The 25,028-nt window shown below is 44.7% G+C and overlaps 1 protein-coding gene across 8 annotated transcripts in view; it reads right to left on the bottom strand.

Annotated features, from left to right (window-relative positions):
- Positions 1–24,334, bottom strand: part of LOC121672699 (rap guanine nucleotide exchange factor 1-like) — a 53,125-nt gene extending 28,791 nt beyond the window's left edge. For all 8 annotated transcript variants that reach the window (XM_042045461.1, XM_042045463.1, XM_042045465.1 and 5 more), the window contains exons 1-9: positions 24,195–24,334; positions 19,770–19,948; positions 16,919–17,075; positions 12,454–12,542; positions 11,922–12,074; positions 10,423–10,546; positions 8,960–9,143; positions 7,871–8,386; positions 1,327–1,529 (exon numbers count right to left, since the gene is read on the bottom strand). In XM_042045461.1, the coding sequence (XP_041901395.1) occupies positions 1,327–1,529; positions 7,871–8,386; positions 8,960–9,143; positions 10,423–10,546; positions 11,922–12,074; positions 12,454–12,542; positions 16,919–17,075; positions 19,770–19,948; positions 24,195–24,302 (1,713 nt within the window). In that variant the 5' untranslated portion in view covers positions 24,303–24,334. The remainder of the gene's footprint in view (positions 1–1,326; positions 1,530–7,870; positions 8,387–8,959; positions 9,144–10,422; positions 10,547–11,921; positions 12,075–12,453; positions 12,543–16,918; positions 17,076–19,769; positions 19,949–24,194) is intronic.
- Positions 24,335–25,028: the final 694 nt, after the last annotated feature.

Below are 25,028 nucleotides of genomic sequence, written 5' to 3'. Positions count from 1 at the left end.
ACTGTGCAGCCCAAGTCACCTCTGCAAACATCACTGAAGTGCAGCCACCTCGAGGAGGGGAAGGCAGGCAAGGGACTGCAAGGTACAAGTGACAGTGCAAGGGTCACACTGATGGGGACCACAGACCCTGGAGAACTGCCTGATCCTCCAGAGAGGAGTCCTGCAGACTCTTTAGTGTCCCTGCAAAGCATTTAAGGTCTAATCCCCACAAAGAATTAATGCACAATACTCAGTTGAGCTTAGCCAACAATGTCACTTTATCTTTTTAGGATTCCTACTTGCATCATAGGAATGTAGTTATGCAAATCCCAAAATTAGAGTTAAAAAGTAACACTCTGGGACACTCAAACTTCAGCACAGATAACATGAAGAAATATTGCAAGAGTCACCCTCATGATGGTGAGACCATGGCTCTGTTCCCACATTTCCTCCCATTTTGATAATGCCATGGCCAATTTAAGTAAGCTCCAGCAGCATGAAAGAATTTTTTTTTTTAACAGAACAAATAAGATAATTAATATAAACAAAATGCCTTAGGTTGGAGCTGGGAAAAAAGGGAAAAAAAAAAAGAAATTAAAGGAAAACCTTTAAAAGGAAATGAGACAAAATTCCACCTCCACCGAGGTCGGAAACAAAACTGCTGCTGCCACCACTGAGGCCAGGATTTCATCCCCCACATGGAAAACGGTCCTTTCTGTGCTGTTAAACCCACCACCCACACACATGTGGATGTGCCTTTCTGTGCTGGCAGCCTGGGGGGGCAGAAGAACTCTGAGAAACAGGTAAAATCCTGAATCACACAAGGGGACTAATGTGGAGGAAACATGCTATAAAGTATGAAGTGAAGTAGTGGCTATACCAAAGGTCTGTGCATAACACAAAAGCAGCTATTATGTTTAAACAGTTATTATTAGTGGCATCTCTGACAACAGTTTCAAAACAGGAGTGGGGAACAACAGTGCAGCAATCTCTTGAAAAGCGTTCTGCTTGCTCAGTGTGTCAAAATCTTCCAAGCAGTTGTTGTTACACAAGCCTGGCAAGATTCAGCCCTGCCATGTGGCAGACGAACGTTTCCTTTTTAAGGCATTTTAGGACTTTCAAAGCTTATGGGGAACGGTCTGAACATGGGGTTCAATGGGGTTAGAAAGCAGCAAAAATGATGCAAAATGCCTAAACCCACGTTCACAAGCTGACAAGGAGCACGATGTGGTAACACCAGTGAGACATCCTCCCACCACGGCCGCCCGTCAGAACCAGGAGCAGGAAGAGCAGAGCTGTTCCTGGGAGCCTGGTGGCCCTGCCAGGTGGCCCTGAGGTGTCACTCACCAGCTGCCGCTGCTTGGGTGGGAGAGCAGGAGGAGGTGCCAGATCTTGAGAGGGGTCTAAGCTGATGAAGGAGTCATTGATCCCGTAGACTTCCCTGAGGTACTTGTTCTTCTCCTGGTAGATGTGCTCGTTCTGAGGGGTCTGGTAGAACATGGACGGCTGTGGCTCTGAGTAGTCTTCCACAAACTGCATGTAGGCCATCACTGCAAGGCAAGGAGAGGTCACACTCACTGCCCCTGGTCTGCAAGCCCCAGCTGAGGGTCAGCAGGCAGCCGCTCATTCTCAGATGGGCACCCATGCTGTGCTCCCAGGGAGCTCAAGCAGTTGCCATCCACCCTGCAGGAAAGGATCCAAATATCCCATCCTGTGAGCCAGCACACAACAAACACCATCCCAGGCCACAAACACAGCTGATAAAACCCTGGAACCAGTGAGGTCTCCAAACAGCAACTTGAGAAGTCTGATTTACTGATGCTTAGCCCAAATCCTCACACAATCCATGGCAATTCTGGGAACATTCCTCAACAGCTGATGTCCAAAGTCACCAAAAAGCCAGAACAGTGTCAGTCTGCTTTTTAGGAGTGTAACAATGCAACCTTGACAATAAATCTGTAATAATTCTTGTGTTTATAGTAAGTCTCATTTCTGCAGTCAGCAAGATTTCTAGAACCAGGAGGTGTACAGTGTTTTTCCACTCTAGCAAACTGATAAAACTGTTATCAGAGAACACCTACCTGTGAGACTGGGTGTACCTCTCCCTCAGCTCTTTAAATGCCACTGCCAATACTGGTACAAAATTCCTTCTAAAAGTGCCACTGACCACGTGTTCTTGCCTCCTTAGCTCAAATCCAACACTCATTGCTCCCATCCCTTTTTAAAGCAACTTACCTTCTCCAACTTTCAAATTCAACTGATTCACAAGCTTGTGTGAGATGTGGCTCAATAGAAATCTTAAATGGGATCAAACCTCGTCTAGAGGACCTTTCCATCTGTACAATATCCTTCCAAAATCTATTAAAAAACCCACACAGGTCAGCCTCTGCAGCTCTGACAGAGGATTAGTTACTGGTGCAATATTTTAGTGTTGCAGGGGGAGGATGACATCCAGTGCCATAGAAAGACTACTACAAACCCACCTCCATAGGATCAGAAGTGTACTGAATAATGTAAAACAAAGAAAGAACCCTCTTCTTTACACCTGAGAGCAGGATAAAAAGATGTATTTAAGTGTCATGGAAAGGACTAGCCAAGGCCTTCTTGTAAACACGCTGTCATGCACAAGGCCCTGTGGTCATCCCTCCCTTCCTCCTGATAAACAAGCAGTTGTCACTTTTTGTAAATCTGGTCATTTGGTGGCAATTATTCAGCTTCTGCTGGCATTTCAGTTGTACAGCTGAAAGGAGTGGATGACTTCAGTGAAAGCTATAAATACAACGAGCACAATGCAGGACTTGCACATCATGAAGCTGGTTCCCACACTGGCTGCAAGGCAAGTCCTCTGTTCACCTGCCAACATAGACCCCCGGGCCAGCCTTTAAACAGGATGCAGCCCTGCAAATGTGTCAGCAGGAAAGAGTTGCTTTGCACCTGTCTTGGGCACCTTTTTTCAGATTTCCTCTAATATTTTAAACTCCATTTAGAAACAGAGCTAACACAGCTGCCCTTCCCCGAAAGAATTACAACCCTTGTCCAAAAAATAGAAAAGAGAAAAAAAGAAATGATGAAAAAAACCAGGTCGAGGCAATGGGAGTGCAGGAAATGGAGCTGATGGATTTCAGTCCTGACCGGTAACACCTGCTGTCCCCATCCTGTGACCCCACAGGCCTGCCACTGGACAACCTGTTCGTGTCCTGCAGAACAGCCAGTCCTGCACAGCTCTGCCAAAGCTGCTAGAATTCTGACCCCCAACTCTCCCTGCCACCTGAGCCTTGCCTCTCTTCCTCCCTCAGACTCCCTGCTCCTTCCCAGCACCACTTCACAGTGAAGCATGTTCACTTGCAATCATGGTGAAGAGGTAGGAAACATGGAATTACTAAATTCCATGTTGCATTATCTTTTCAAGTATCAGTGATTCAATTGGCTAAGGTGCTCCTATTAATACCTGGGCCCTGGAAAATGCCCTGGTATCATACAACAACTTCTGGGGACAAGATCTAAAGGAGGCTTATGAAAGATATTTCTCTAGCAGCAAAACTGAACTAAGGATCAGGAGTCCTTGCAGAAGTGTAGAGGACAAGAGCTCGAGGGAAAGACCACATTTTGAGAGCTCATCAACTGAGCAGGACAAAAGCCAAGAAGGCAGGCCTGGCAGTGCTGGCACAATGCAGCAGACACTGCTGAATTCAGATCAACCCTTCACGTTGAGTCACCTACAAAACCAGTGCTTTACTGAACACCCACATCTGCAGACACCAGTGGGGATCGATAGCTGTGAGCTCCTGGAATGACACCGAACACTGGAATGACACCACAGCTCGGAAGTGTTGGTGAAAAGGGCATTGCATTAGACACTTGTGTAAAATTAAATCACTGTTAACTCAAGGCAGTGAGCCTGAATGCTGTCAGGAGCCTTAACTCAATCTGCAAGGGACTAATGAAGAGCTCTTTTATCTCAGCTCTTTATGGGGCTAATGCATCCCATCGTCATGGCAGCTCCTCTGCCTGGCTTGTTACAACAAGTCCTGGGCAGGTGAGCATGTCTGTGCCTCTACTTTGTCATCTTTGTTTTAAGGCAAAGTGAAAAACAGTTGGGATGGTGAAATACAAACCTGGCTCACGAGCAGGCACTGCAGAGTGCAAATCAAAATGGGCATCATCAGAATCCTGCCAATTTTGAACAGCAGAGTAGGAGAGCAAGACCACTCCTATGACTGCTGTTTGCAAAGGGTCTTCTCTCCCCCACTCCACCCTGGTTTTTAACAAGGCAGAAATTTAAAAAACAGATGGGAAATTACATCAGCAGCTCAGGCTGCATGCCCTGCAGCAACTGTGCAGAGGGAGGGATGGGGGCTGCAACCCCCCAGTGAGCAGCTGGGGTGGAGTGACAGTCTCAAGGCAGCACCCCAGGAGAGAAGGGAGGCGTGACAGAGGAACCTCTCCCACCACATGCCCAGCTTATGTCAGTCCTTAACCCAGACAGAAAATATGTGAAATTAAAAAAACCATGAAATCTCAGACTGAGGCTAGGAACACCTTCCCAGCAATCTGCTTCCAGTGCCTTGGCTGTCATTTCTGAAGGAGCTAAAGCTGCTCAGGGATTTCCAGCATGCACCAGTTCAGCCCATATGGTAGAAGTCACAGGTACTGCTCTCCCAGGACCCAGCTCTCCCTGCAGCCACCACTCCTGGAAGCAGCACTCAGCTGCAGGAGAGGACCAGTGCTTGCTGGAGTCTAAAGGGGTTTTTAGGAGATGATCAGCACTAAGGCACACCTGCAGTAAGGTGAGGCACAGCAGCATGCTCCTGGAGGGCTCGCTGACAGCCCAGCCCAACCCTGGTGCTGTTGGCAGCTGCACCGGGAACAGGCACAACAGATCTGTGTGCATGTGCAAGAGCCAAAATAATGGGCATTCTTAAGCTATACCACACATCAACTCACTGGAGAAGTCAAGGTCAAATGAGCCAGTCGTTGCTGTCACCTCTGGGAGGAGAGCTGTTCTTCACAGAGCTCACATTATCCGCTGGCTAAGCCCAGCCTGCCCTCAGCGTGGTTCCTGCAGTTAAATACCAGCTGCTCACTGGGCACCAGGCTGCGTTTTGTTCCCACTGACAGGGAGGGAAACATGAATAAGTGCCTCACCAGTAGTTTCCAAGCTGTTTGGGGAAAGGATCTTGTTATTTCTGACTCTGGGCTCTTAATGGCAAAAGCTGTTCCCTGTCTGTGTCTTGTTCAGCAGGAGCACAATGCTGGTGCTCAAGAAGTCTGGAGTAATTTGCCCTTAGCACAGTAACGTGTACTCTTACAGCACAGTAAAATAACCATAACTCATGTCAGACTAAAAGCCCTATCACTCCTCTGTTTAAATTATACAGAAGTCAACTCTTGGAGGTCCCTCTGAGCACAGCTCACAGCAATACACAAGGTTAACTCAAGCAGATCTTCTGTATATTACCAGTAAAAAGACCACCAGAGTCTCTGCTGCAACACTTCCTGACAGCTACCAAAAGATGACCCACAAGAAAGGCACTACAACCAAGGCCCATTTGTGTGAGCTCTGGATCTTTTTAGCAAATCCATGCATCTCCTCCAGATCTCAGGAGCTGCTTGGGGTTGTGGAAGCAGCCCTGTGTGATTACACAAGAATATCTACATGCATCAGCCTCTGGGCAAAAAATATCCTGGGTGTCACCACAGAGCCTGAGTAATGTCTGACCGACCTTTTAAATGCTGAAAATAAAAGTAAAACTAGCAACCACAAATCTGTGGAGTGATGTACTGTGGAGTAAAGACAATCTAAAACAAATTCTCAGCATTACATGAACGCAACAAAAAAATCTGCACCAGTCAGGTATCAGCCCAAGTTTTGCAGCAAGGATGTTTTATCAAATCATCAGAGTTGACAACACATTAGGTCACAGCTCCTACCTCTCCTAACAATGCAATCTGATCAATACTCCCCAAATTTCTGATAGTGCCAGATTACAATTAACTCTAATCCAACATCAAAGAAAATTCACACAAGGCCTCAGTACTGAGGTTAAAGCTGTGCTCAGGTAATAATGCAGATTGCTTTTAAACTTAAATTCTTTGACATCTTGTGTGATACCAGAAAACAAAGACATGGGGCTTAAAGACAAGCAAACAGCCCAGATCTCTCTTTCAAGCGTCAAACTGCCTCTTACCCAAGATTCAGCCAGGAATCTCCCCTCCACTGATGCTGCCTACGTGCACAGAGGTGCATCTCCCTGCATCCATCCCAGCCTGAGTGGTGTAACAGCCATTCCTCATCACTAACAGCAGATCCACAAGGACCTGAGCCTGCACTAATGTGCTCTGTATCACAGCCCCCGGCTGCTCATACTGCAGGTGAGGATTTAAACAGCACAAGCCGTAACAACCAGCCTTGGCTGTGCCCTGTGCCACCATTTACTTCCTTTCTGCTGTCCACAAACAACCATCTCAGCTTCTTTTTTAGCTCATTTTAGTGTCTTTAACTGCTTGATTACCAGAGAGGAACTAAAGAGATTTCCTGCATATGGGGAAACTGGATGACCCTCACTTTCAGGTCAGTCAAGCCATGTGCTCTGAGTTAAATCCCTGAGGGTTACTAAAGTGGACTGGTCACTTAGAGATAATGGAAATGCTTTTAGACAAGGCATATTTTTAAAGAAGTAACTGACAAAGTGCACTACAAAGGAATGGAGAGAATACACTGTGACACCACATCTCATTCCCACCTTATCCATAGAATCACAGAATCTTAGACTGGTTTGGGTTGGAAGGGACCTTAAAGAATCCAGTTTCAATCCCCCTGCCATGGGCAGGGACACCTTCCACTAGGCCAGGTTGCTCAGTGTCCCATCCAGCCTGTCCTGGAACACCTCCAGGGACAGGGAGTCCAGAACCTTTCTGGGCAAAAATTCTTCTCAGTAACAAGTCTATAAACTGCAGTAAGGAGCCAGAAGGCCAACTCAGCACTTTGAATCAGCTCTCCTCTTGGGCTGCCAGCCGTGCAATGTAACGCTCTTCATCCAGATCTTGGATACATTACCTCCTCATGCAACACACACTGCAAAGCCAGCCAGTGACCAGTAAACCAGTATCTGCTGGATCTCACTGTGTAGTCCACAGCCTTCCCCAGCAGAGCACTGTGGCTGCCTGTTTGGCAAGGAGGTTTCACATTTTTCAGCCATGAACATTAAGGAAATCAGAAGAAGGTTGTGAGCTTGAGATGTGGTCAGCCCTGGTGTGCCAGGAGTCTGGCTGGGGACAGGAGCCTTTGCTTTTAGAGGCTGCTTGTTTTAATGATGTGGGAAATTCTCAGGCATCCAAAGGAAATGAGATCCCGTAGCAAAACAGCAGTACTGGACTCCAGTTAATGGTGTTGTCTTGCACAGCTATGTGGGTGACTGTGCTCCTATTGCCAAGTAACTGCTCTGGCAAGGCTGGGTTTTGGACAGAAAAGCAGTCCTTTCTGTGAGCTCTTGGACACCACCCAACACTTCTCTGCAGTGGGAAAACAAAATTGGGGAAGGGGGGAGGGAATGGACTTAAAAAGGGAGAACAGACCAGAAAGATCTGCAAGGTAGAGTGCCTCAAAGATTCACATTCAAGTAAACAGAGAAGTAAAATGGTCTCACTACAGTAACGAAGATGCTGTGTGATTCCAGATCCCTTGGGCCTGCACCAATCTTGGCCCCAGGAATCCCTCCCTGCCCACCACAGGTCTGACATTTCCCTTCCACGTGTTTGACATTGGCTGACTGCTTTTGACACTCAGACTCACATAAGCAAGAGCATTACCACGATCACCACTACTTAGTGATGATCAGAAGCACAAAAACTGCAAGGTAAAAGTAAAACTCAACCACAGGAACTTGCTTACTGTGTTTGTTTTTCTTCTCTGGCAGAGGTGGCGGCTTTTCTGGGTCACTGTTCGAATCTGGAGCAGCAAAATCAGCAATGAATTCCACTGGTCCTGAAGAGTTTCCTTGCTGGAAAGGCAGAACAGCAGCAAAGGGCGTGAAGGGTATTGATGGGACAACCACGGCATTCTGCAGGTCATCCTCGGAGATGTTGTCGTACTGGGAAGGGTGCCTCTCGTAGGACACCCTGCAGCCCGAGTTATCCAGAGTCTGGGAGGCTGCACTCCTCCTCTTCTTCTCTGGTAAAGCTGGAGGAGTCTCTGTTGGCTGCGCTGCTCCCGAGAGGCTGCAGAATTCCAGTGGAGGAGAGCTGCCCTGCGGGAGCTGGAAAGTGTGTCCATGGAAAGGGGAGCCAGACTCACCCAAGGACTCTGGCAATGGGCTGAGGATACCTGGCCCCTGCTGAGGTATCTGATCAGTGTTGGAGAGGTCCTGCTGCAGGAATTCATAGTCTGGATCATAGTGATCTGATTGATCTGGGTAAACAAGAGAATGATGGATTAGTTTCTCTCTTTTGCTGCTTAGCCCTTCTCAGTTCTGTCCCACCCATTCCATCAGTTAATTAATCAGTTCGTTTTAATCAGAGTGGAACTTCCTTGCAGCTGGGACCATCTTTTTACACCTTCTGTAACATCCAGACTTCATGTAACTCATAATTAATTCTTTATACTAGCAAACAAATAGCAAAAAGTCAGTAGGTAGATGACTGCAGACATAATTTGTGTCATATTTATATTTTTATTTTCTTTTCTAGCATGTAGAAACAACATTGCTTTAGTCTACCAGGACTGTCATTTCTGCAGACAGGGCTGAAATGAAGAGAACATTCCACTTGAGAGCTGAATTGAGTTTGAGCACAATCACCTACAGCAAAGGAAACACAACCCCCTGGGCTTTTTCCTCGGACAGAACAGCTCTGCACTGAACTGCCTGCAGCAACTCCAAGACAACAGCTGCAAGTGCAGTGCATTTACTGCATCAACTTCTGCACCTCAGCTGTGGCAGCTCCCCAGTGAGAGGGACAGGGCCCCCCCACCAGTCCCTCTTACCCAAGGTTTCACAGCTTGTGTTGCGGGAGCACTGGCCGCTGTCGCGGTCCAGAGAGGAGAGCTGCTCGTCAGACTTGCTCAGTTTGCCGATGCTGCTGCACGGAGACAGGCGAGGAGACTCCCCCCCATAGGAGTGGCTTCCACCTGACAATCTCCTCTGGGCATAGCAGTCAATATCAAAATCCTTCAGGATTTAAAAAAAAAAAAAAAATTAAATCATCATCACTCTTGGCAGCTCGCTAGTGAGGAAGATGCAGCTCGAAGAGCAACGACCTCACAGGAGGGGAGAGGATCAGTGCTGCTGGCCCTTACTAAGCTCATGGAGAACACAGAAACCCTCTGATCTGGTAAACAGCCCATGCCAGGGAGCTGTGTGTGTTCTTGATTTCAAGCAGGGGTTGCTGTGGCCCACACTGGACTGCAGATGTTGAGACGACTACCAAGTTCTTCACAGCTACATGTGTCTGATGACTGCTTGTTGTGACACTGAGACAAGGGAATGACACTGCCAGATCTCTTAGGACATACCTGGGCCTTTAGCAAATACTTGGTTAGCTCAGGTGTGTGCAAAGGGAAAATAAACTGTAGTGAGATACAACTTTCTGTGCCTATGGCTGTAGTCCCATTTCAGAAATTACCTCAAGCTTATTAACCTGCGAGTGAACCCCTCAACTCCATCAGAACAACCTTAGTGTGACTGTAGTTTGAACTGAAGAGTGGCCACAGCTTTATCTGGGTCAGCCAAATGACTGTAGAGACTCCCTAAGCCAGAGCTGAGGCTTAGGGGATGAGGACAAGATTTGATTTTTGTGCAATTTAATATGATTCGGGTCCTCACTGCTGAGCTAGTAAGTTCCTGAATGTGTAAAGCAAACCCAGCCATTTACAACCTCATAAACCCCAGACTAGCATAAGAAATGGAATGTGATTAACACACACAACTTTTCCATTTTTCTACCAAAAAATGTACAAATTTCCTCAAAGCACCAGCAGCGGTCAGAGCAGTAACTCAAACTACTGCTTGAGTTAAAAGATGTTTTAAATTGTGACTGGATGAAGACACACTTCTGATCTCACTCAGCCACGTGCTCCCTTGGCCTGTGAGGAAACCCTGGTGAGATCTCAGGGAGCTCAGCCAGCTGCTGTCCCCTGATCTACTGGACATGGCAACACTCAACCACTCCCATCCTCACACTCTGCTACCGCTCAAGGCAACAAAGTTTGTAGCAATTTGTTAATTAAATCCAACAACACTGTAAAAAAAAATTAAGCTGTTCACATTATTTATGATACTGCTGCTCCTGCCACTGCCGCTCCCACTGCAGGCTGCCTGCACTGGGCTGCTTGGGACGAGCAGAGACGTGCAGGGATCTGTGTGGCTGCAGGTCACAGCATCTCCCTGAGCTTCTCCTCCAGTTCACAGCACGTTTCCCTTGGCTTTCACAAAGGGTTTATGCCATTACCTGTCTGTTGATCCCAACAGGTAAACTGGACCCACTGGTAGCTCGACTCATGGGGGCCACAACAGCCACTCTGGTTGGGGAAGGCGCCGACTGACGTTTTTTAGGGGGCAGTGCTGGTGGAGGGCTGCAAGACACAACAGGAATTGATGCTTCCATCACTCTTCCAGCAAAAAGACTTTCAGAGGCTTCACAAGTTGTTTTCCAGAAAGCTTCTGTCAGCCAGCAGCTATTCAGCAAAATTTATCCACTGACAAATACCAACCTAAGAATACTCGCACAGGTAAAGTCCTGTTAAGTGATTTATTTTTAAAGGTTGGAAAAGAGTTGGTATTTCTCAAACAAAAACAAATGCTGTTCTAAAAAGTATTTTTAATCCAGATAATTAGCATGGTAATTATTTCCTGAAAAAAAGCAGTGAAAATCCAAATTAAATGTTTTGGTTGACCCAAATATTGTTTCCATTCAGAGAAGTCCCTCCCCCTCCTCAAACCTTCCAGGTCTGAAAAATGCTTAAAGTTTCACAAATTTACAGGACAGGAAAATGCTTTTTTTTTTGGCCTTTGCTTTCTTGGTGAAGTTCAGGGAACAAAAGGGTCAGAGCCTCTCTCACCACGTGCACTGTGAGGGCCCCATGTTTTGGCATGAATCTGTGTCAGACCCACACATTTGCAGTAACTTGTGAGACTTTAACCCTTTGACTTTTAGTTTTTGCTTCTAATGACACATAATTCTGGTAGTCGTCAAGCCTGAGAAGTTCCCAAGGGCACACATACTCTGTTCTTAGAACATACCAGGAAATTTTTATATGACCTTTGAGAATTCATAAAATACACAGAAATGTGATTCTTTTTGTCAGCCACAGACCTTGATGCCGCATTTCCAAATTAACACGACACGTATTTTTCACACCAGCCATTAGCACCAGTACGAGAGAAGAAAAACAACACACACACACACAAACCTGCAAACTGGGGGTTTTCTCTTCCTTCTCAAAATAGAACACAGAAACTTTCATGTGGTTACTCGTAGAACAGGGTAAGAAGAACCAAGCACAAGATTTTTTTCACACACTGTTGGCTTTCACTCTTAAGCTCACAGGCAAAGCAGAACAACCTGGCTGTGCAGGACAGGTTGGTAACTGCCCCCCGAGGTTAGAGGAACATTTCCCATCAGATACAGCAGCCCAAGACAGTTCTAAGTGTGGAATTCACACAGTTTTACATTAGGTTATTATGGCTTTATGTGATGCCTCTCATGTGTGGACGTCAGGGCATGGCACTATCCTCACATAAAAAGAAGGAGGAAAACACACAAAAAATAGTAAGAGAGACAGAACACAAAGCAAAGTCCAGGATCACGGAACAATTACTCTGGAGGACTGGAAATTCAGAAGCAACACTAACCCTCCTCTCTTGGGCACATTTTGCAAGATTGTTTAAAAACCAACAGGCTGGTAAGAGGCACTGGTGCTCTTCACTCAGCTGGCTGATCAGCATTACCTGTTCTCTGCCACACGAATGCTGGGCAGAGGGGGTTTAGGAGGTGCAACTTCTTCATCCATGGAGTCAGTCAGTAGCTCGTTGGACTGAGTCATATTAGTTGTTTTGTTGAGGATCTCCATTTCTCGGTCGGTAAGGGGAAGTTCTGATGGGCTGCAACATGCAAAACACAGACTGTAGATCATAAACCACAGCTGGAATGCAGCCTGATGACAGATTCAAACCTATTTTAAATCATGTGCTATCAGACAGACACCTAGAGCAGAAGGCAGAATTTGCATCTGCAGGTGGAATTCCATGTGTATGCAGAGCACAGCGTGCACGTGACACAAGGGATGTCTCACTGCCAGATTTTGGTGTCTTTCCTATCATAGCATATTCTCTTTTAGTGATCCTACTGAAATGGATGGGGCTACATAAAGAACACTACCCACCCACTGTGAAGAATAGCTGAATGATTTAACTCAGCTGTCAGTAGTCAGAAATAATCCTTCTATATCAGTCCTGCCCACAGAAGAAATCAGTGACCCACCTGTCAGATTTACATGCTGGTAAACTGGGTTTAACTGGGCTTGTGGGAGAGGGATGCTCCTGCTTTTCAATCGTGAGTCTGACCAGCTCCTGATGGATGGAGAGAAGAAAAAGAGAATAATCACTATTTGCTGAATGCTGCCCTTAAACATCCTAGAACACAAAGGGATGCTACTGCAGTAAACTCTTGGTTATGGCTTAATGATGGCATGGACACAGAGCTGAGCTGGGTTTAAGTCTGGTACAGAGCCACAGAAATGATGCAGAACAGCTGCTAAGGAGCAGGCTGCATCCAGAGGAAGTTTGGCACTATTTGAGTGAAGCTCATTACCCCCGAATGTGTGGGGATTCTGCACAAACCCACGTGTGTGTCTTTTTGCTGTGCTTCCTCTTTCCTCTATCTCACAAATGTGTTCCAGACCACACAACACCCTAGATAATGGTAAATTGGCTTTACATACATAAATATAAGTACAAAACGGTCTTACCCAGTGAAGTATTTCACCTAGCCAAAAACAACATTAAATAATTGCTTTATATTTTATAAATAAGAATGTATTTGTTTCAAAAAGCAAGTTTTCTGTAAAATGCCCGACCAAAAATTTAACAGTGAACACCTTTACGAAAAGGCCTGCTTCCCCTGAAGCCACCTTTTAACACATTAGCAATGGAAGACTTAATCATTCAAGGAGCTACTGCAGTGTCTCTGTTATAGGCAGATAAGGCTCTGGATAAAGAGATAAGGGCATGATAATCCTGAACTCTAAGTCTGCCAGCAGTCAAAGCAACAATCATTCACGCCAGGAAGATGGAGAGAACATTTTATGGATGTCTGAGGCTGACAAACAGATCTCCTGCTCACAGATACAAACACACATGCCCCTGTTACAGGCAGGCTGGAAAACTGGCAGTGTTTCCTGCCAGTATTGGCTTCCCAGCATATTACGCAAAGCAAACTATAAAGGATCAATTTTAATTTTTTTTTTTTTTTAAAGCAGCCTGAAGTACAGTGTCATCATTCCAGTATCATACTCGTGTCCTTCTCTATGGAGCTTGGAAACAACTGGCATTGCTCTCTCAATGCAGTAGCTGCAACTGGAACGTCATTGCCATCATCCCTCCGAGGAAGGAAAATACTCCAGTTCTGGTAGTTTTACATAAAGCTCTACTGAAAGCTGAAATTCCATGGGTTAACACACACACAACATGAGGAATAAGGTGCAAACACCGTCCAAGTGTCCACCACAGCTGACTTTGGTCTCCATGCTCTACTTACACTCTTGGTGTGAGCTGGTGCTCCAACAGAACGTACACTGTGTTACCCAAAACCAGGACAAACACTCAGCATTCCAGAAGCTGTCCTGGAACATCCCACACAGCGGGAAGGAAGAGGGAACACAAACAGATGTACATGGGGACTAAAGCTATGAAGATGTCCCTGCTGGGACAGAGAGCCCTGGCAAGGAACAGCATGTTCTGAGAAGTGCCCTGATGACTAACATCACTTGACTCTTTTGGCTGCATTTGGCATCATGGGGTTGAGTGATGACACAAGGGATTGCCAACTTTCTGCGCCCTGGACAAAATTCCACTGCTGAAGAGATTTTTGGAGACCCTCATGCACTTTAACAGACTCAGGGCTGGACCCTGTGGGCCTTTTGGATAGTGGCCACAAAGGACTGCAAACGTGCAGGAGCACAAGAAGGGAAATGGAACGTATGGGCATTCAAACCAAAAGCCAAAATACTCCTTAAACATCCCTCTGAAAAGGCTATGGAAGGGAAAGGGTATTGTCTCCTTTTCCTGACCTTTCTTCACCACCTTAAACCAAAGGCAGGCCAACACTGCAGACTGTGGTGGTGGCTGTGCCACAGCAGCACTGAGGAGCCCCAGACACTCAGGGCTGAAGTGCTCAATTTTCCTATTTTGCCAGTCATAATGAACACACAATTGTCCACCATATGTGAATGTAGGTTAAAACGGGAGAAAACCAATCCAATTTGGCTCAAACGTATCTTCAGAATGATTCAAACCTTTGGGACTGGGGGAGAAAACCCCTAAGCACCTTCCAGCGAAGGCACCAAGGCAATGCACGATTGCCATTACCTGAGAGGATCACTTTCCCTTCAAACTTTGACAAATATCACCAGACCCTGAATGTTTCTCCTCTCTGCTATCCCCAAATGAGAACTAGCATTTGGAAATCATGCCAAAATCTTTAGCATACACACAGAGGTAATCAGCACACAACTGAGCCAGATGCACATTATGCTATTCCTTATCAGCAAGGAAAGAGATTCCTGCAGCAGTAATTAGAGATAATTAAAGCCTCTCTACAAAGTATGCTACTTCAGCAAGCTGGAAATTCCACAATGAGATGGATTTTTGGGAAGTTATGTAATCAAACCAAGGATTTTTTTTCCTGCCTAGCAAGGCCCTAAAACCTGAGATCGAAGTATCAAGTAACAGAGGTGAACAAGAGACTCCTTTATGCTCAGTTCTGAAAATAAAGAAGTAAGCACTGAAATGTGGAAGTGGATCTTGTGTGATCTGCCAGAAAAACAAAATAGGCTCTGCTGTGGAGAGAAGTGTCTATCTTCTCAGTTCTGCTTCCAGATCTGAAATGTGGCTTGGTCTTTCTAAAATAAACCTTGTTCCTTGCTGTGCAGGAGGTAAGAGGACACTGCTTCCAAATGCTGACCTCTTGATGGGCAAACACTCTCCCATCTCCTCAGACAGCCACACATCTGCTCTAAGGCTGACCAGACATGAGCCAGCTCCAACTCCAAGGCCAAAATAACTTTCAGTCTAAAAACAAAGCAGAGACTGACACAGCCATGCTGCTGAGCAGGGCTGCACAGCTCAGGATCAGCACTGCACAGACATGCCCATGTTGCTCCCAGCCTGGGCTTGCTCATGAACAGACATCCAAGATCTTCCCCACTCTGAGAGCTTCCCCCAATCCACACGGGATGCAGCTCTGACTGAAAGGCAACAGGTACCAAGGGTTTAAATATTGCTTGAAGTCAAAGGACAACGTGTGTCCAAGTCTCCCGCAGTAAGACCACAGAACTCTCTTCCAGATCTGGGGACAACACATCTCTCCATGGGATTGTGCAGATTCAGTCAGAGAGAACTCACCATTTGCTGGGGAATTACAGTTCAGATACCACAGCACAGATTTTCATGTACTGCAAATTGCTGCTGAATTCCAGCGCTAACAGCAGCTGAGATTTTAGGCTCAACTCTTTTCCTCTCTCCCGCTGTGCAAATTTAAGACCAGCTTTATTTTTATAATGTGTGGCTTAAAGTTAAAGAGCATACTGTGCAAAATAATCCTGGAAAATCCATCTTCTTTGAGTGATGGAAATTATTTGTTTCAAAGATATTTATTTAAAAGGCTCACAAAGTAATAGTAGATTTTAGTATCTGTGAGTAACATTAAAGAGATAGCCAGATGATGCAGACACCAAACCAAGAGGCCTGAAAATGTGACAGTCAAAGCTTGGGAGATCCACTTCATTTTTACATTTGGCTCCATTTCATAAAACTGAGTCTGAGTACAGTGAAAGATGCCTGTTCCTGATACATAATTCCAGGTGAAACACCTGCTGCAATTCTTAAAGCACAGTCTCTATCCAAACTTTCCTTGTGTAGTTGATTTAAGCATTCTCCACTAGATCCAGCCCTGCTCTTGAAAGAGCTTTAACTTCCTCTACAGTTTCCAAAATAAGATGCCCAGGAGATGTGACAGTCTTGTCCACTGGTGCCCTAAGCCCAGGTCAAAGATACTTGTACCTGCAATACTAAGAAAGGTGAGTGACCAGCCCAGAGACAAGCCTGGGACACAGAAATAATGGGTACAAGAACCTTACCAGGAGGTAGAAGGAAAGCCAACAGCTTTCCTAGGGGGGAACAGGGAGGGAATGCTACAAGCAGGTCTGACAATGGATACAAAGGTTTCTGTTAAACGTTTCCATTAGCAATGTAAAACTAATCTCCAAGAAACTGAGTTTAGCTCATCACCTGTTCCACACCCTAATCCAGCTGCTTAGAGTGATGATGTATCACTGACAAATCCCTTGAAATTTCTCTTAAAAGATGGAGCTGGAGTCTTTCATTCTCTGTGGGCATTGACAGGGAGCATTTTCATTTTATTTTACCAAGACAGAAAATGTGCAACCCGGGTCTTGTAATCTGCATGGGAGACTGGGAATGACTCGCTGAAAATTTAATGCAATGATGAATAAAGATTCATTGCTTCTTCCAATTCATCCAAATGCCAGGGTGAGCATGCTAGAAAATCACATTCAGAGCCAAACTGTGCTAGTCTTTAACCAGCACTCCAAGAAGGAACATTTAACTTATGGAACAGTTGATTTAAGGGGTAGTTTACTGAAGGCAGAAATAAGGCGTTCATATAATACATGTAAATAAATAAAATTTACAGTATTTGTCTCATGTACCTTGACTCCATCCAGAACAGCTTTTATGACATCCTTCACTGTTGTCACCATCTCCTTGTCCTCTGAATTCACCCCCTCCAGCATCACCTGATCAGACCAGCGGATGAGGTTGGCCAGGCTCTGGTACACTCGGCTGTAGCAGGATGAGATGGCAGAACTGCACAGCAGGAGAGGGAACAGTTGAGAAAAAAGAGCAAAAAGAAATTTTGGAGATGTTATCAAATGTTATGGGAGTGAGTTTCACACTGTGCATTTCACTCCTTTGCTCTCTGACACTCAGAATTTGTGTTGAGCAAGTGACAAAGCTCAGGCTTCTCCTCCACTGCAGCTGCTCTCCTGTTCTCTAGCACCAAACTATGACAGTTTGAAGGTACAAACCATCAACAGCTCATTCCCAAGTATCAGAAGGAATTATCTGGGATGCAGGTTAGCACAGCAATGCTAAAAATAATATTCTTTCCATCTTAATTTACAGTTCCATCCTATGCTTTAACTTTAAAGATAAGTATTTAAGCCCTACATTTAAGTTTAAGCTATGTTATTTCAGTATTATCCTTCTTCATTATTAGCTCTCCCCAAAACCACCTTGGATCACTGAGAGCTGACTCTATCCATTCCTTTACAAATCACTGCCTCACTGTTTATAATGCCTGAAAACACACAATTAAAATTACTTCTTTAGAGAAATTGAACTGAATGAATTTCAGGTTTGAAAGAGGAAGGGTGTTGCTTTGTTTTGTTTTTAATGAGAAACAGAATTGAAAGCTATTGTTCTGAAGGGCAAAAAAAGGCATGTTTTGGAAAGATGACAACTCTAAATAAAAGTTAACTGTAACAACAATGCTCCCAGGCATCTTCCTGGCCATTCTGAAAACACTGACTTCATTGCTAAACAAGGTGTGTTAACAGTACTGCTGATGGCAACGCTTCAGCAATTCTTTGTCACGTTAAATCAATTTCAAACTGCATCAAAACCATAAACAGATAAGAGAAGGTGTAATCTTGCAATCATTACTGATACAAGTTGTTCCAAATCTTCCCATTTCTCTCCGGTATCCATTTTACATTGGCTTAACTCCAGTAACTTCATTATCTGTGAGAAAAGAATCAAGCCCTCGAGCTCCAATGAGTTTATTTAGGTGAATGAGGTTTGCAGGACTGGGGAAAGAACTACTGTCAAGTTACAACCAGGGGATACAAACAATGGCAAGGACTTGATTGTTTGGTTGTTGTTTGGGTTTTTTTTAAAAGCTTGCTGCTTGCCATTTGTTCTCATTTCAAATGAAATTAGCTTGGTAGGAGATATTTCCTAAACATCATTTCCCTCCCCCATCTCTTTCTAAGACTTTGATTTCTTTGCCATTAATCTTCAGTCTGCTTCCTTCTAAAGAGGCAGTAATCGAAAGCCCATTTTGTGTGAGATTTAATTACTTTTTTCCTTGATGCAAATGCTTCCCCTAAAGTACAAAGAAGTCCAACAATAATTTTAAGGCTTTCTTCATCACTTTTCTTGCTCACTTTTCTTGAGGGGGATCTGACATCAGAATCACCCCTTTGTGTCCTGCCACTATAGTACACAGGTAGGGAGAGAAGGACACAGCTTTGTTGAGAAAGCCGGATCCCCTTTTGGGTTTTTCGGGAGGCTAAGCAAGGCAAGGCATGCACATGGGATCTGTGCTTTAATGCACCCTGTTTCCAGAAAGAGAGACTGATCACTGTGTACAGGACATTCCCATTCTCACAAGTTTGCTCATTATGGTTCGACAGATCCAACCTGAACTGGATCTTACCTGTCCCAGCCACATGTGTGATACTCACCCATTTCCTCCTTCCTTCTGCCAGAAGCAGCTCTGGCCTGAGCACTGGGGCCAAACACGACTGAGCATCTCTGTTTGCAAAGTATTTGGCACCCCAGGGCTGCCTCAACTACATTATAAACCTTCCCTGTGCCAGCACTGAAATAAGCATCTTAAAAGGAAAAAATTTGGAGATATTTAATGGGAGTACAAATAGGAACAGCACAAAAACTGGCAGGATTTCAGGAACCAAACACCTGCATTTCTCTGCTTTGTTCTGTGCTCTTCTCTGTGTTAACTTTGCTCTTTCAGTATTATTCAACAATGTTTATTTGTTTTCTGTAAATCAATTGCTCCAGCATCCATGGGATGAACACCACCGAGATCTCTATGGCTTGGCAACACCACAAATTCTTATAATCCATGCTGAGCTTGGCTTTGGCAAATTTCTACTGCTTTCCTGGCTTCAAACCCATTGCTTAACTGGTAAAAACATAATGCACATTATCTGTTAAAACATAAAACAATAATCTGTTGAGTGCAGCAGGAATGAACTTGGACTGGTTAATCTGCTGAAGTACATCTATTTACTTCTGTATCTGATCCAGTAAAATCCGAAAAAGCAGTTAAGAGTGCAGGCTCAGACTTCTGTAATATCAGGGTGGATAAACTGAACACAAAAAAGGATTACTCTGAAGATAAACTCCTTTTCCAGGTGAAGCTATTAGATTTGTTAGCTTTTAGGATACCACCACGGACTGCAGAAACAGGAATAGCATCTGAAGAGAATCTCCCTCTACAAAATGATGAATTTCCAAGTTTATGCTAAGAACCATCCCTTCCTCCACTCTGAAAGAAGCCTGATTTGCTTTATCTTTCCATGGCATGAGCTTCTTGACAGCAGGGAATCTGCTTTTAAATGGTGTTTGAAAACCACCAAGTAATTAGTAAAAACAGCAGTCACTTCATCGGCATCTCCTGCACGATGCGGTTCTTCAGATAAAGAAGGAGCCTGTTGGTCTCTTGTGGTCCCAAAATCCAAGAAGGAAACTCACCTTTGCTGGATGCGTGGGTCAGTTTGCACCAAGGGCAGGATGGCTTCCAGCACTTTACTTGCTGAGCCTGGCAGCATCTCTAACACTTTGTTATCAATTGCCATTTTGTCCACAATAGTCTTAAAGTAGCGCAATGCACTGACAACCTCCTTCTCCTTTTCCTCTAGCCATGATACATTCTAAACAGGAGAGGAAAAAAAAGGGGAGAGATGTTAAAACTTCAGTATTTTTAAAGGCAGGGTTCCTTTAACACACTCAAAGTATGGTGACTAAGGTATATTCCAGGAGGAGTGGAAAAAACCCCTTCTACCACAAACACTTTTAAATTGAATTACTACTCTTTCAAAGGAATAGTCAGTGCAAGATTACACCCACACTTCAACTTTCAGAATTACCTGCATTCCAAACTGAAGGCTGATCTTGATCAGTTTTAGGCTAAGATTAACACCACTGATGACATCAAGGGCACTGCTTTGAAACCCACACCCTAAACTAGGAGGGTGAAAGAAAAAACATTTCACAGAATGGTTTGGGTTGGAAGGGACCTTAAAGCCCATCTCCACCCCCTGCCATGAGCAGGGACACATTCCACTATCCCTGGTTGTCCGAGCCCCGTCCAACTTCCAGGGATGGGGCAGCCACAGCTTCTCTGGGCAACCTGTGCCAGGGCCTCCCCACCCTCACAGGGAAGAATTTCATCCCAATATCTAATCTAAACCTGCCCTCTGTCAGTTTAAAGGCAACACTCCTTGTCCAATTACTATATGTCATTGTAAAATACATGAAAACATCCACATAAACTCCACTCTGATGAGCCTCCAACCTAAATCATTTTGGGATGCTGCTGGAACAAGAGAACTCACGCAATTTCCATGAGGACAAACTGTAAAAGCTAAGTTTTGGCATTGGTGAATGAATGCTGCAGAAGGGAACAATTCATTGGAATAAAGTTGAGCTGTGGTCACCAATTTCTGTGCCACCACCAACACCAGAAGAGGAAATTCAGAAGTGATACACGATACCTCAATGGCACTTTGGACTGGGGTATTTTTTGAAAGTTTACAACAGCATGCCTGGAGGACTTTTAGTGCCACAAGTAGTTCCTAAGTGAGATTTAAATTAACTACTGAACACTGCTAGAAAAGGAGCAGAGAGCTTAGCAGAGTCAGATTTCATCCATTATCTCCTCAGTAAATTCAGCTTCAAGAATTAATGACCTATGGGCATTGTGTGCTCCCCATACTCTTGTCAGCTGTTAAACTGCAAAACCAGGCCAGCAGCCCAAAAGGTTTTAGGAAGAACAATTTATAGGCAGCACTGGTTAGTAATTTGGGGCCAGTTGCATAAAAGGATTAGAGTCCTAACTTCCATCTAGCTCCAGCTTCAGAAGTCTAAGTCCCAATCCAAGAACTGCAAACCACCCTGTCATTTTCCATCTCATCTGGGAAGTGCCCAAACTTGGCTGCTGCTTACCCTTTGGACAATACTTCTCGCCAGGAACCTCAAGTTCTGATCTGCAGCCCACAGTGCCCTGAACTCCCTTGCTGAGAAGCATCCTGGCAACTCACTGGGATTAAAAAAATGACATTTCCCATTTTGCAGGGATGTGCCCTCACCACTGCACAGTTCATTCCAGGATACAGAATCATAAAAACATTTAGGTTGGAAACAACCTCTAAGATCATTGAGTCCAACCATTAATCTATGGAGAGCCTTGGCCTCTCCCGAGAAGGTTTTGCACTTCATATGAAATGATCACACATTTTAGGGATCAGAGAGTCTGTAAAATCCCTGGGTAAGTACGACCATGGTCCAGCAGTCAAAGCTCTCAAACAGAAGTGAAAAAACACGGACTGCAGTTCCTGCTCCGATGGCTGTTTATGGGTTTCATTCAACAACTGTTTCCTGCAGAAAGGCTTGTGACTTAATAGCTTAAACACTCTCCTGGTGCACAAAAGGGATGGGCCTGCCTGAGAGTTCAGGGCTGAGAATGACAGCTGGAAACACAAATCCTTCCGCTGAGCACACCAAGGGATGCGAATCCAGCCACCGGACACTGGCTGGGACACAGCCCTTTTTTCTCTTTTGGGCTTTTTTTCCCTGCTAGTTCTTTGGGTGACATTCCACAGGAGCATGTTCTGATGAATCCTCTTCCAAGGTCCAAAGATATCATACATAGGTGTGTGCAGGGGTGCACAGAACCATGGAATGGTTTGGGTTGGAAGGGACCTTAAATCTCATCTCCTTCCACCCCCTGCCACACCCTCCCCTAGACCAGGATGCCCCAAGCCCTGTCCAACCAGGCCTGGAACACTTCCAGGGATGGGGCAGCCACCCATCTCTCTTTTGGGCATTAAACAAGAAAAAGTTAAAATTCAGGCAAAACAGCATCTCCTCTCCACACCCTGCCTGACACATATAGATATTTTTGGATGATTGCTGAAAGTTGCCCTTAATAATCAAATTGCAAATGCATTATGTATGAGACACAGCTGACCCAGAAAGGGTCACAGTGAGCTGTACAGAATACACCCAATTACAGAAGCTGGAATCATCCTTTTTTTCCTTACATTTTGGCAGTGTAAAATCTATCATAAGCCTGTATATAGTACTGAAGGACACTCTTGTTCCTACAATATGCCCTAGGATAAGAATCACAGACAGAGTTCAGGGGACAAAAGGAGGTTCTGAAAACAACTCCCCCAGTGCTGCTCCTACCCAGGTATAAAGGGGAAAAGGAGAAGATGATGTTTGCACGAGCTAAGCATATCCTTCAGCTTACACATCATGATTTTACATTAATTTTTAGTATTGCTATTTCTGCTCTACACTGATTATCTACTTCAAGAGCACAAAAATAGCATCTTAAGTACTTAAGAGGGAGAAAAGGACGATATTTGGTTTATCAAGTGAGCCTTCTGACAGAAGATCTGTCGTTTGTCAACTGATGTCTATATTACAGTAAGAAAACCTGGCGACAATCCAGGCACATCCTCTTCCCCACTCCCTTCACACAAAGTTAATGAGCTGACTACATCCAGTGAATTGATTAGTTGGACAGTAGCTATTAAAATAGGTAAGGAATGAGCCAGAAATCAACAATATTTCACAGCATAAAAATGAATGCAGCTTAAATAATCATGTACAGTAATAAAAATTATGGCAAGTGTTTTGTTTCCCAATTTTAAAAATCCCAATCTGTACATAAAAAATGGTTTTAATGTCCAGCATGGCTTATTAGTATATCCTCTTGCACTGTTTTTAGGGGAAAAATAGAAGAGCAAAAACTTAATCTATTATTAACAATTGCTATAGACCACATTTTGAAAAGGGCTCTTCATTTTCTAATGTATTTAATGTGGTCACATATCAGTTTAAAGGAAGGCCTCTAAATTATCTCAAGATACCATCCTGAACCATCATTGGAATTAAAAGCTTTAATGGAGTACAGTCACTGGGGTTTTTTTATTTTGTTTTTTAAATAACACTCAGCAATGCAAGGTGTTTGGCTCCCTAGAAAGCATATCCACAGCTTCCTGGGGGAAAAAACCCACAGTCTGGGGAAAAAATCCTCACCATCTTCCACCTCATGGTGCAGAATAGGGCGAGGAAGCGCTGCAGAGACTTTTCTGGGTGTTAAGCAAGTCACACAGTCTAAGAAAACTTTATCTTGCTGGCTGCTCTCAGTAACACTACAACAACTCTCAGCAGAGATAATCTGAAGAATTCTGCGTGTCTGGCACTGCACATTGGATGAGACTTTTAACAGCTGAGAATGGTGTTTAATTATCATAAACAACCTCGACTGTTCTCAACTTCTGGCTTCGATTTGTACTTGAGAACTGACTGCAACAGTGTTGTCACAGAGATAGTCTCCAGCTACATAATCAGGTCACAACAGGAGAGAAGATAACACAGATCAGTTTGTGACCTCATTTCTTAGAGGACCTGGAGTACGTTTGGTCTGAGGAACACTGTGCTGGATCAGCAGCTGCCTGAACACATCTGTGTGACTCTCCCCGCTGGTGTCATCAGAGATTGAGCACATCTTTGGACCAGCTTCAACGATGTGCTTGCTTGAGTCTGGGGTTTTTAAAAGGGTCACACCCCAAAACCATGCAGCTATTTGGAAGCTTTAAGCATAACCCACGGGGTGTGCATGCAGAGAGGATGTGTCAGGCCATATACCACGTTCCATAAAGAGATATTTAAATGCTTGTGGAAGGAGGTCTCATCATGCTCTCCAAAGGGATTTATTTATTGATTTAATACTACACAGTGCTGTTTATAGGTAACCATAAAGTAACCCTGAGGATCCCTGAGCTGCAGAATTATGCAGGGGACAAAGTCACACACCAGAGTGTGATAAACTGAGTACCAGGAAGCAAGAAACCATCAGGATAACAGAACACGGCCTTTGCTTACTTTGTTCACTGACTTCTCTGGTGTTTTCACTGTCAGGTCAGCTTGCTTTCCTTTCTTTGAGGGTGTTCTCTTTATTTTTGGTGAATGAAACTTGCCTTTCAACTTCATTGTGAACGAGGAGAGATGAGAACGCTCAGAATCTAGAAAGACACAGAAAAGCGTTACTGGATTAGGGGAATTATGCTGAAACCAGGGGCGTTGTGTTACAGCATTATCTGGAAGAGACTTGCACCACGTAAATTTATTGAGTGGAACACGATAAAGAAAATTAATAAACTGTCACTCTATATTATGTTTCAAACCACAATGCCACCATCATTTCCTGCTTTCCTCAGCTACAATATCACCATCATTTCCTGCTTTCTCTCGGAAGCAGGAACGCTGCAAAGGAGAGGCAGGGACAGCAGGATTGCACTGCTCTGTGCCTTGGGAGAAAAGAGGAAAAACACCTCTCTTCAAAGCACTTATCTCCAGCAGGTCCCAAAGTACTTTACAAAGGAGGCAATCATCATGCCTCTTTGGCAGATGAGCAACTGAGTCAAGGGGATGAAGTGACTGGTTCACAGACCTCTGGCAGAGCAGAGCCCTTGGCTGTGGGTCAGTGCAGGCAGGGCTCTGCCTGGTACCCATGACCCGGCTGCTTCAGGGTTGGAGAACACAACCCCAGGTAATGCCCTTCCCAGGATGCTGATCTCTACCCACCCAGCAGCATCCATTTTGAATGTGGCTCTATGGATAATCTGAACAAAAATGCCAGCCCTTGTCATCTGCAATGGATTTCACTTCCAATGTACCAGAAAAACCTGAGAACAGAGGAACCGCTTTGACACCAGG

The sequence above is a fragment of the Corvus kubaryi genome, unplaced genomic scaffold (assembly GCF_017639235.1).
Source record: "Corvus kubaryi isolate FWS band 111438036 unplaced genomic scaffold, C.kubaryi_AGA036_p1.0 64866, whole genome shotgun sequence".
NCBI lineage: Eukaryota > Metazoa > Chordata > Aves > Passeriformes > Corvidae > Corvus > Corvus kubaryi.
This window is presented reverse-complemented; position numbering and strand designations above follow the sequence as displayed.